At 35.5% G+C, this 12,377-nt stretch overlaps 1 protein-coding gene across 2 annotated transcripts; it reads right to left on the bottom strand.

Annotated features, from left to right (window-relative positions):
• Window positions 1-467: 467 nt before the first annotated feature.
• On the bottom strand, window positions 468-2,099 carry or92a1 (odorant receptor, family 92, subfamily A, member 1). Of its 2 annotated transcripts, NM_001130797.1 has the most exon segments (3): window positions 859-1,411; window positions 1,414-1,417; window positions 1,419-1,830. In NM_001130797.1, coding segments are annotated over 3 exon segments (969 nt in total).
• Between the last annotated feature and the right edge of the window lie 10,278 nt (window positions 2,100-12,377).

The raw sequence follows: 12,377 nt of genomic DNA, 5'->3' as shown, positions 1-12,377 counted from the left end.
CTTCCCTTTGTTGGGAAAGGGGTTATTCTAAAATATATATATATATATATATATATATATATATATATATATATATATATATAGAGAGAGAGAGAGAGAGAGAGAGAGAGAGAGAAATCTTATGGGTTTTGCTAGGTCCATCTTGTCCACATGCTCTTATGTCTTTTCAACATATTTTCCATTGTTCTTATCTTACTCTCTATTCTCACACTAAATTTCTCTCTCAGTCCAATAAAGGCTCAAGCATCAAGTTCAGTGTCGACTCCAGGCTCTGATCCTAGCCCTGTATTTAATTAGGCTTGAACTTAACCCTGTGTTACATAGGTCTGACTGAGCTCTTCATCTTGCAAGAGATGCTGAAGTGCACTGCCTTTTTGGTCCAGATGGCTGTTGAAAAACCTTATCTAGTTCTGGTGACAGACCTCTGTCACTCATCATTGCACTTTCTAGGGGTTTGCCCGGGACATGAGTTTGTTTTTGTCTAGAATTTTGTGTAAAGGCTTGTGGCTTCAAATCTGCAGTTTATTTCACAGTTTATGTCATGTCAAGTCAAAATCATAATGTATATGAAATTCAGAACACTCAAAACATGTTTATCACTATTTTATACAGAACTGGGCTTTAATGCATTAGAGTCAAGCATTAGAGCAACATTCTGCAGCAACTGTTTATGAACCAAATGGACACACGTGTGGGTACAATAATCTGTAATCTTTGTACTTGGTGAAATAGTTATGTTTATGATATAACATCATACAATAAAATTGCAGTAATATAAATAATACTTACATTTACCTTCAAATCTTATCAGTACTACCATATGCTTGTCAAATTATTGTTTCGCCCCATACTATACAGTTAGTGAACATTAACAGAGGGCTTTATTTTGCTTGAACGAAAGCAGACAAAATATTTGAACAATGGCCACACGGCTTCATCTCTCATGCCGTAGATCAGAGGACTCAAACAACGTGGTAGAATAAGAACAATAATATAATTTAAATATCTCAGATTTATGAAGAGAGGAGAACCACTTCCAATCACCATGTATAGTGTTCTCTCTATTGTGGCATATAGAAAAGAGGTGAGACACAGTCCCAGCTGAATCAAGTGCAACATCACCGTTTTGAGGGCTTTTTTAGCAGATTCTTTATCAGCGGAAACAGACCTGGCTGTGATCATAATGCTGATATATGTGAATATAATTGTCACTGCAACAGACACAAAATAGAGCACATCAAACCCTTGTGATTTATCTATTTGCCATTTGGCTATAAACAATTTCTCTAGTGTACAAAATGCAATTTCTGCTAAATAACTGGGGTTATTAATCAAAGCAATAATAATATCTATCACAACATTTACAGAACTAAGAAACCAGATGATTCCAATGGCAATTCCAGTTCTTTTAGGTGTGGCGATGGTGCAGTGTCTCAAAGGGAAGCAGATTGCCACATACCGTTCCAGAGACATCAGTGCTAGAGTCAGAGGAGCGTTAAAGAATGTACAGTATGAGATCAAGACTAACAGAGTGCATATGGATTTATGTATTGGAAGAAAACAGAGAGCAAGAGTATACATTACAGTTGTGACCAGCAAAAGCACAGAGTCATTCATAAGCATGTGGCCAAAAAGAATATAGCGTGGCGTCTCATAAAACATGCGCTTGCTTTTTAGAACAGAGAGCATCACACAGTTTACAGAAAAGAAAAACAGAGATGTTAACACGGCCACTGCCGTTTTAGTGCTGGTTCCAGCATCCATGTCCAGCTTAAAGACTTGCTGGTGAGTGAAAGGCACGTTACCATATGTGCCATTGGACCCCGCCATAAGCTGAAAAACAAAAACAGAGAAACAAGGCTAATGAAAACAGCATGCAATGTATTTTTGCTAATTAACAAGTGAGTTAAAGTATGCAAGACATAACAAACCTCAGACACCAGTGTGTTCCTTTTCTGCCTTGACTGGGTGTATTTCAGGTTCTCATTTATACAGTTATGAGCGTATGAGAGGGATGGATCAGAAAGAGACATAAAGCATTTGTGGGTGGGCATCAGGATGTGTCATTCTGAGATCAAAACTGTATACAACTTTACTAATTCATCAGGATTGAATTGGTTCACATTGATTCAGACACAAACTTTTACAGATTGCTGAATTTGCAGGAAAAGATGGTATATTTTAAGTGGTGTTAAGAGGTATTACATTCCATGGTACATTAGGTCAAACAAATATGGATGCCTTAAATGGTATGATTAATATTTTAAAGTGTATACGTGATGGACAGTGGTTAGCACTGACACCTCACAGCAAGAAGTTCGCTGGTTCAAGTCCTGGCTGGGCCAGTTGGCATTTTTATGTAGAGTTTGCATGTTCTCCCTGTGTTGATGTGGGTTTCCTCTGGGTGCAAATTCCTCCACAGTCCAAAGACATGCGCTATAGGTGAATTGAATGAACTAAATTGGTCGTAGTGTATGTGTGTGAATGAGTGTGTATGGATGTTTTCCAGTGTTGGGTTGCAGCTAGAAGCGTATCAGCTGTGGAAAAACATGTGCTGGATAAGTTGGCGGTTCATTCCACTGTGCCAACTACTGAGGAATAAAGGGATTAAGCTGAAGGAAAATGGATGAATGATAGTCAGCGAATGTCATGCAGTAAAAGGGGGAATGTGAGCAGAATGTATGCTGTAAGTGAGAAGTTTGGAATAGTGGAAGAGTTGCAATAATTCAGATGTGATGTGATTTATGCATATATTTCAGCATCAGCTAGAGATGGAGTATATATAATGAAGATGTACAATATGGCTGCGTTCCCCTCGACTTTAGACACGCAGCCCCAAACAATGAGTTACATTGTGTACTAAGACCGATGGAAAAGTTACTTTTTTCTAGATCAGTGTTTCCCAAAGTGGGGGCAGGGTACCCCTAGGGGTTTGTTGTCATTTAGGGAAGTGGTGAGTTCCAGACTAGCATGCTGAGATAATGGATTCAAACCCAGGGAGATGTTAGTTTTTAAATGCTCTGTTCTTGTGACATGTGTTTTAACATTGGTCTGACATTCAAATGAACACTTTGTGAATAAATATGCCCTGTTTTGGTCATAAAAGAGGAACATTTTTAAAATACATCAAGTCACAATTTCAGAATGTTTACAAGTCAGGATTCGATAGGTGTTGAAGCGCTTCTGAAATGACTGATGCTTTGAATCGATGTAGTCACGCTACTTGGTGTTTCAAATCACTTTAGGCCCCGTTTACACTAATACGTTTTGTTTTTAAAATGCACAAGTTTTGCTACGATTACGCCATCTGTCCACACTACACCAGAGTTTTCGAGCGCCAAAAACAAAGCGTTTTAAAAACGCTGGAGAGGCCGTTTTCATTCTAAAACACTGCTGCTCCATCTCAGTGTGGATGGATGGGGGTAAACGGAGACATCTAAAAACGGAGGCGGGGCTGCAGACATTCACCTCTCTGATTGGGGCTTTTCCTCAATATTAAGTAGCCTAACACACAGACAGTTCAGTCCTGCATCCTCTTCTTGTCAGTTCAGACTTCACAAGTTTGATATGGAAAAAAAACTCCTGAGGACTTTTTGGGTAAATCTTCAAATGGAACAGTTTTATTTTAATTTATACAGTGTTATTTTAACAATAAAATGAAAACATAATTTATGGAACTGCTATTTTCATTTTGATATTAGCCTCATAACAGACAGCAGACATGTTGAGGTGTCGTGTAGCTACATATTTTATTGATCGTCGCGTACTTCTGATCACATAACTCCAATTCTCTTTCACCTTCACAGGCTCCCTGTTCACTATCGTATACAATACAAAATCCTCCTCTCAACGTACAAAGCTCTTCATAACCTGGCCCCCCACTATCTTTCTGATCTTCTTCATTTGTACACTCCTTCACGCTCACTGAGATCATCTTCTGCTGAACTGTTATCTGTCCCACACTTTAAGATGAAGTCATTTGGTGGCAGGGCTTTTAGTTGTACAGCACCAAAGTTATGGAATTCCCTGCCTTTGCACATTCGCCAGATGGAATCTATTTCCAATTTTAAATCTCAGATAAAAACGTTTTTGTTTAGGATAATTTTTAATGATTTGCTAGTTTAATTTTATGCTGATAGTAATTTTTACTGTTTGTATTTTTATGATGTGCTCTGCTGTAAGGTGTCCTTGAGTGTTTTGAAAGGCGTATAAAAATAAAAGGTATTATTATTATTATTATTTTTATTATTATTATCATTATTATTATAACAAAACAGAGCCTATAACATTACTGCCTCCTTTCATTTTCATTGAAAATATAAAACAAACCCTCTCTTTTGCTGAATATCAGTTTTAATAATCAATAATGGCCATTATAAAAATATAATGTACAATAAGTTTATACGTTATTGGAAATAAAGGCAAGCAATCAGTCAATGTACAGAATGTTTGTGGTTACATTAATTATTAACTTATCTTTGCGCTCAGCCAAAACACGTTGAGAACAAGTAATAGATTCAAAAGACTAAAGTCAGGAAAATGTTGTTACATATAGACAACAAGATGAATTAAATATCACGTTTAACAAACATAGTGGGATTGGACCCAATAGTAGATCCTTGATGAACTGTCCAACGAGCACAGCTCTCATCTGATGTGATATGCTGTAGCACATGCTAAAGTGTGTGTGTGTGTGTGTGTGTGTGTGTGTGTGTGTGTGTGTGTGTGTGTGTGTGTGTGTGTGTGTGTGTGTGTGGTCATGTGATGTGCGTTTTCAGTAGTGTGGTGTAAACGCAGAGTTGTTCAGAAACGTTGGGTGAAACGCTAGTGTGGGCGTGGATCGTTTTCATTCTAAAACGCCGTTTTAAAATTAAAACACACTAGTGTAATCGGGGCCTTAGTCACGTGACCCGGGTGTTTCTGATCATGCTTCAGAGCAGTGTCATTTAAAACACAAAGTCATTAACAGAACACAAAGAAGAGCAGTTTCAGTGCAATGTAATAAAAGAAATTCTGACTGAAAAGGTAAGTTGTGAAAGCAAGTTGTGGAGCCTCAACTAATACTTTTTTTTTTAAATGTGTGTGTGTGTGTGTGTGTGTGTGTGTGTGTGTGTGTGTGTGTGTGTGTGTGTGTGTGTGTGTGTGTGTGTGTGTGTGTGTGTGTGCGCATGCAGTACAGTTGAAAAGTGTTTTGAACACCATTATAATAGTATAATGATGTATATTAAGTCTGTGCTGGTCCTTAATGGGCCCACTTAGAGCTAGCCTAAGAGGTTAACCCTTTTGCAGATGAAGTTGTCCAGAAAGATGATAGTAAGAGCATAGGCCAACAGCTTCATCTACTGTTTATAATGCAATCATTGTAATACTCGTCCAGATGTTTTAACAAATTTGTACATAAAATCTGTACTAAATCCACTTTTCTGAAGATAATACGTTTTGTTTTTAAAATAAAAATAACACATAACGTTAGAAAAATCCAGACCAAAACCAAGATTGGATTTCATGATCTAATCTGATATCAGAATCTTTCCCTTAAGATGTGATCCAATCTGATTACCAAAATCTTTTCAGATTTATTACATTTTTTTGTGTGTGGCTTCTAAATGTTATATACATATTCAGTATAACAAATAACAATAGAATTACAAGAAAGAAGCGATGTAAAAAAAAGCTAAATAAGGGGAAATTTATTTAAAGCCAACACAAAAACACTGTTATATATTTTATGAAAAGCTAAGTAAAAAATTAAATAGCATATATAATATTTGTATTTATAAATAGATGCTATTTGGTTTTTGTGCTGATTAATGGCATAATTGAGATCAATCACTGGGGTTTTAATTATGCTTTAACTCAAATATTATTGTTTTGTCTTTACAGCAGAAACTGCTCCCTGATCTCCTCATTATGACACTGATGAATAATTTATGATTTATCAGTGTGTCAAGTGTGTTGTTGTATTTGGAAAAAACATTTGTTTCCTTGGAGATTGAAGCCTCTGTGCTTCCCTGTGAGCACTCCAAAAGAAAGACATGAAAAATACAGATTAAGCATGTAAACAACAAGTTGTAGGCCAGTTGTATTTTGTAGCCAATTGTCCATTTTTTAGGCCAAACACCTTTTTCTAAAAAAAAGAGATGGAGCAGGTTTTTATGACTCTCACATTGAAAACATCTTGTTATTGATGTTTAACCTATACTTTCCATTCATTTTGCATCCAGATTAGTTTATACATACAAAAGCCTGAAAAACTATGATTTAAAAAAATTCAAAAGGTTTTTGAAAGATGTCATGACCAAACATAAAACTCACTTATAACCAGCAAGCATTTTAAAGATATCTAATAGACATATAATAGACAGTATACAGTTGAAACCAGAATTTTACATACGCTGTATAAAAAGGCACATAACCATTTAAAAAAAAGTCAGATGTTAATGTCACTAAACTTTTTCTCTTGAGTTAATTGGAGGCACAACTGTAGAAGAGTATTTAGGGAAAAACCTCAAACACACTGCTTCCTTTTGTGACAACATGGGAAATCAACAAGCCAGAGTCAACAAAAAAGACAATTTTCTAAATTACACTGGGAAAAAGAACATTTTTTGTCTTGTGGTCTAATGCAGTGGTTCCCAACCTTTTTCTTTGGGGCCCCCCCCCATGAACATATACAAACATTGGAGCCCCCCCACCATTTAAATACACACGCACGCACACACATATGTACTGTCTATATATATATATATATATATATATATATATATATATATATATATATATATATATATATATATATATATATACTGTATGTGTGTGTTTGTGTAATATTAATATATAATAAGTATAGAAAATATAAATTAATCACTTTTAACTTGTCTTGGCCTTCAATAAAACTAATCTTTGTCTAATCTTTTTCTTCGCCTCTGAAGAACCACTGCATTTACGTTTCTCTGCCATTTTTGTTTTGATTTTGCCTTTACGACGCGTTGGACAAGCACATTGCGTGAGCAAAATTTAAATAATTATTTAAAGTTATTTATTTTAATTATTTTTACTATTATGTTGGAATTTTAAGCATGTTTTGATTTTGATTTTTTTTAGTACTTGAAAATACATATATAATAGTAGGGCTGCTTGATTTTGGGAAAATCATAATAACGATTATTTTGGTCATAATTGTAATCACGATTATTCAAAACGATTATCAGTTAAAGTCAAAATTATTAGCGCTCCTGAGAAATTTTTTTTTTAGAAATATTTCCGAAAATTATGTTTAACAGAGCAAGGAATTTTAACAGTATTTTCCTATAATATTTTTCTTCTAGGCTTATTTGTTTTATTTTAGCTAGAATAATAACAGGTTTAAATATTTTGAAACCAATTTAACTTCAATATTATTAGCCCCCTTATGCAATATATATTTTTGATTGTCTGCAGAATAAACTACTGTCATACAATGACTTGCCTTATTACCCTAATTAAGCCTTTGAACTGCACTTTAATCTGAATGTTTGTATTTTGAAAAATATCTAGTAAAATATTATGTACTGTCATCATAGCAAAGATAAAAGAAATAAGTAGTTAGAAACGAGACATCAAAACTAATATGTTCAGAAATAAGTAAAAAAATCTTCTTTCCATTAAACAGAAATTGGGCTGGAAAATGGTTGCTAATATTCAGGAGGGCTAATAATTCTGACTTCAAGTGTATACATACAGTTATTTCCACCTTGCAAAGGAAAGAGAAATAAATACAATAGAATAAAAATATTAAACAAACTGTGATTTAAGCATCTTCACTGTAAGAAAAACACTTTAGCTACAGCAGTCCTTCAGTCAAGACTAGTGAGGGATTTTGTCATTGTTTGATTAATGATAAAAACAGGCGGTAGCAGGAATATTTCTCGCTGTCTCTTTAATGGTTTCTCTTTCACGTCTTTTGATCCTCAACTCGTTTGTTTATTACACAAATGAGGGTTAATATAAATAATCACTAAACACCGCGTTTTGACACCTATTTGACCATTAATGCGCTCTCGTTAAGATGACTTTATATGTCTGCGCTCCGCTGCTCGTCTCAGTGTGCGAATGAGACCGAATGCTGACCGCCGCATGCTTCTGACTGCGTGTGCTTGCTGCACACACAAATAAGCACGCGGTCTTTCGCGCTTTTAGAAGCAACAAACGTGAACAACTGGAAAGGGGGCGGTTTATGATGCAATAAACTTTATCTCGATTAATGCTTTTTTAATAATCGTTTGAAATCGAAACCGGATTTTCGGTTAATTGTACAGCCCTATAAAATAGTGGAGCATTTTTATGCCTTTTTTTCTACCTCAACACTTATCCTCTCCCGCGCCCCCCTTGTGAACTCTGGCGCCCCCCTTAGGGGGGCGCGGACCCCAGGTTGGGAACCACTGGTCTAATGGAACTAAGATTGAACTGTTTGGCCATAATGGCCAGTGTTACATTTGAAGGACAATAAGGAAAGCATACAAGTTTAGGAACAACATCCCAACTGTGAAGTATGGGGGTAGCAGCATCATGTTGTGGGGCTGTTTTGCTGCAGGAGGGACTTGTCCACTTCACAGCCTAGATGGCATCATAAAGAAAGAACATCATGTAGAAATACTTAAGCAACGTCTCAAGACACCAGCCAAGAAATTAAAACTTGGCCACAAATGGGTATTCCAAACAGACCATGATCCTAAATTATGTAAAATGTGCTTTAAGGACAACAGAGTGAATGGGTTGGAGTGGCCATCACAAAGCCCTGATCTCAATCCTATGGAAAATTTGTGGGGAAAGTTAAAAAAGCTTGTGCGAGCAAGACAGCCAACAAATCTGGCTCAGTTACAACAATTCTGTCAGGAGGAATGGCCCGAAATTTCTTCAAACTATTGTGAGAAGCTTGTGGAAGGGTACCTAAAACATTTGAACAAAGTTATGCAGTTTAAAAGCAAAGTTAAAAAAATACCAAGGAAATGTGTGTAAACTTTTACTGTCTAAAAATAAATAAAACATTCTCAAACAAAAAATTCTCTCATTATTCTGGCATTTAGCAAATGTAAATCATTTAGGTAATCCTAACGGACCTAAAATACTAAGCGTTTAGTATGATTTACCATCAGACATTTAAAAAAAAAATGGTTATGTTCCTTTTTTTAGAGTGTATGTAAACTTCTGGTTTTAATCGATAATATAGACAGGAATGAATGATTGTGAAGTCTGCCTTATCTGTATATTTAATGACTAATCTGTTTAGATGTCTATTAGATGTCATTTAAACATAAAATTGGTCTGTATATTTTAACACTTATCTCTATTTATAAATGTATAATTTACACTCACCGGCCACTTTATTAGCAACACCTGTTCAACTGCTCATCAACGCAAATTTCTAATCACTTGACAACAACTCAATGCATTTAGGCATGTAGACAGGGTTAAGACAATCTACTGCAGTTCAAACCGAGCATCAGAATGGGGATGGAAGGTGATTTAAGTGACTTTGAATGTGACATGGTTTTTGGTGCTGGACAGGCTGGTCTGAGTATTTCAGAAACTGCTGATCTACTGGGATATTCACACACAGCCATCTCTAGGGTTTACAGAGAATGAACTGATTTTGAAAACAATATATTTTCATAATACACATTTTGTATACAGTTTCACTTTTTGCAGAAAGGTTCAATTAGAGGCCATCTAGCTGAAGGCCCTTCCTGTAGCTAGTGATGAAAGTTTATCCACAACTTACCCAACTCTGAGTATCAAGGGAGTTACTTCTAAAAAGCAAAGGACAGTCTCTAAAGAGAAGCCATGTTTTTCACTTGATGATGAGTGTCATGAGTCTTGCCAGGTCTGAAATAGTAGATGAGTTTGAATTATTAATGTGTTTTAATGAGAATGTTTTACTGTCGATCTCAGGGGTGACCTTGCTGCTCTCTTGTGTCTCTTTACGCAAAGGTTTGCTTACAGCTGATCTGTCCATCATCATCACAATATCATGACAATTAACTTTTCAAGTGTTATTTACCTCTAGAGTGTTTAATACAGTACACATGTAACAATTATTACCATGCAATCAGTTTAACCATGACTCAGAACTGTTTGGTTCATTTGTATAAAATATATTTTTCAGTTTACATGAATTTTAACATACAAATGCATTTGTCAAGGTCTTTCAACCAACCAATAAACCTCACCAACGATTCTTTGGTGGAGGGTGTCGAATGATCACAGTGATCAAGTTTATTGTTTCTCAGTCTTTTACTGTGTTTTCAGACACACTACATTAAGGTTCCCTCCATGTGCAAGATCTTTTTCTACTATATTTATAACATTTATACACAATTATATTGTAACAAATAGATTTCATTGTATTACTTTTAATCATTATCATATCTTATTAATTTAGTATAGCAAATTAATTAACCACAACCCCTTTTTTCGATTTTGAAAGATTTCCCAGAATAATAATTAGATCTTTTGTAATTACAAGCATTACTATTGAGCACACATAATAATTACTATTTGTACATTAAGATATAATAATTACATAATAACTACTATTTGGGCATTAAGATAGAAAAGCAAACCGAAAATCTTTCAAAACAAAACTAAATAAATATTTTTATTTACAAATTGATTTATTTTCTTTTATTTAGATTGTAATCGGATATTTTTTTTATTATTATTTTATTATTTTATATTATTTTATTGCGGTAAGGGTAAACAGTGATAAGTGAGTCTGCTGTGAATCCTTTTCTCATCTTTATTTATCACATCTTATGCCATCAAATCAGTAAAATTGCTTCCCAGTAGCACCTGTCACCACACACAAACGGTCTGAAATGTATGGATGGAGAGTGTCATGTGTGGCTCTGTGGCTGAGTGACTCACCTGTCGCACCAGAGACCTGGGTTCTATCCCAGACCCTGACAGGAATGTATCGTGTGTGTGTGTGTGTGTGTGTGTGTGTGTGTGTGTGTGTGTGTGTGTGTGTGTGTGTATATGTATAAAATGTATCATATGGATGGAGTATATCATGTGTCTAGGTATGGATGGAATGTCTCGTGTAAGTAGAATGTATCATATGTATATGTATGGAATATATTGTATATGGTTGGAATGTATCATATGTGTATGGATGGAGTATATCATGTATCTATGTATGGATGGAATGTATCGTGTATGAATGTAATCTATCATGTGTATATGTATGTATGGCTGGAATGTATCATGTGTGTATGTATTGATTGTATCATATGTATATGTAAGGAGTGTATCATATGTATGGAGAGTATTGTGTATTTGTATGGATGGAGTGTATCCTGTGTGTATGGATGGAATGGTATCATGTGTATGTGTATGGAATGTTTCTTGTGTGGCTGAGTGGTAATGTGACTCACCTTTCACACCAGAGACCTGGGGGGTATTCCAGAAAGCTGGGTTAACTTACCATCTGCTAAACCCTGAACTCTCGGTTGATTTACCCAAAACCTGCTTACCGCGAGTATGTTGCTTCCAAAACAGGTGATAAGAGTTAGTTAAATCAACCTCCTGAAGATAACCGCGGGTTAATGCGCGTGCACGGCCCACACCTGAAGGCATTTTCAGTAGATCGCCGAATTCACGAGTCACCATAGAAGGTCACGGTGAGAAAAAAAGGGCAACGCACTTTACAGAGGCAGAGCTGGAGGTTTTAAGCACAGAGATTACACATCTGCTTTAACGAAGGAAAGAAATATAGAATAAGAAATAGATAAGAAAAGAAAAAATAAATAATAAGAAAGTTTGTTTGTTCATTAAATTACACATGCCACCCTCCATTTTATTCATTGTTATGAACAATTAAACTTCTCTTTAACATCCTTTTGAGTATGTTGTGTAACCATTCATGCATTTATTTTTCTTGCCATTAATTTCTTAAGGCCACAATATGTGTATTGACTAATAAAGCTTATAGAAATTGTAATATTTCTGGAGCTAGAACTCTGTCCAAAGTCCTTAAACACAGAAACATTCTCCTAAAAGGTAATATTTAATTACTGGAGCTCTGTATTTAACACTCTAGAATATTCTTTCTGTCATGCAGCTAATAGAAAGAGGCCTGTCTAACTGCTGTGGGCCACCAGTTAGAGGAGCGGCTGTGTCCTTTAATAAAGGCTTTTCAGTGGTTGAGTTTTTGACTTAAACCACACAATCTGTCACTGTTGTAGGTGATTGTTGTCAGGTAGCTTTAGGTTCTTTTTATGCTTTTTATTTTGCATGCAGACGAAGTTCCTTCTGCTTCAACTAACAAGCAGTGTAAGAATTTGTCTGCACTTTTCCATATTTGAATATTACTCTTGGATCACAGAATCTTTTATATA

The sequence above is a fragment of the Danio rerio genome, chromosome 21 (assembly GCF_052040795.2).
Source record: "Danio rerio strain M-AB ecotype USA chromosome 21, GRCz13ab, whole genome shotgun sequence".
NCBI classification, from domain to species: Eukaryota; Metazoa; Chordata; class Actinopteri; order Cypriniformes; family Danionidae; genus Danio; species Danio rerio.
Note: the sequence above shows the minus strand (reverse complement) of the source record. Positions and strands in the feature narration are given on the sequence as shown.

Excerpts from the sequence above, each read along its gene's own strand:
- or92a1 (XM_087299087.1), bottom strand. The coding sequence starts at position 2,054 with ATGCCCACCCACAAATGCTTTATGTCTCTTTCTGATCCATCCCTCTCA. Across the intron at positions 1,834-1,931 it reads GGAACACACTGGTGTCTGAG|CTTATGGCGGGGTCCAATGG; the intron begins GTTTGTTATGTC and ends TTTGTTTTTCAG.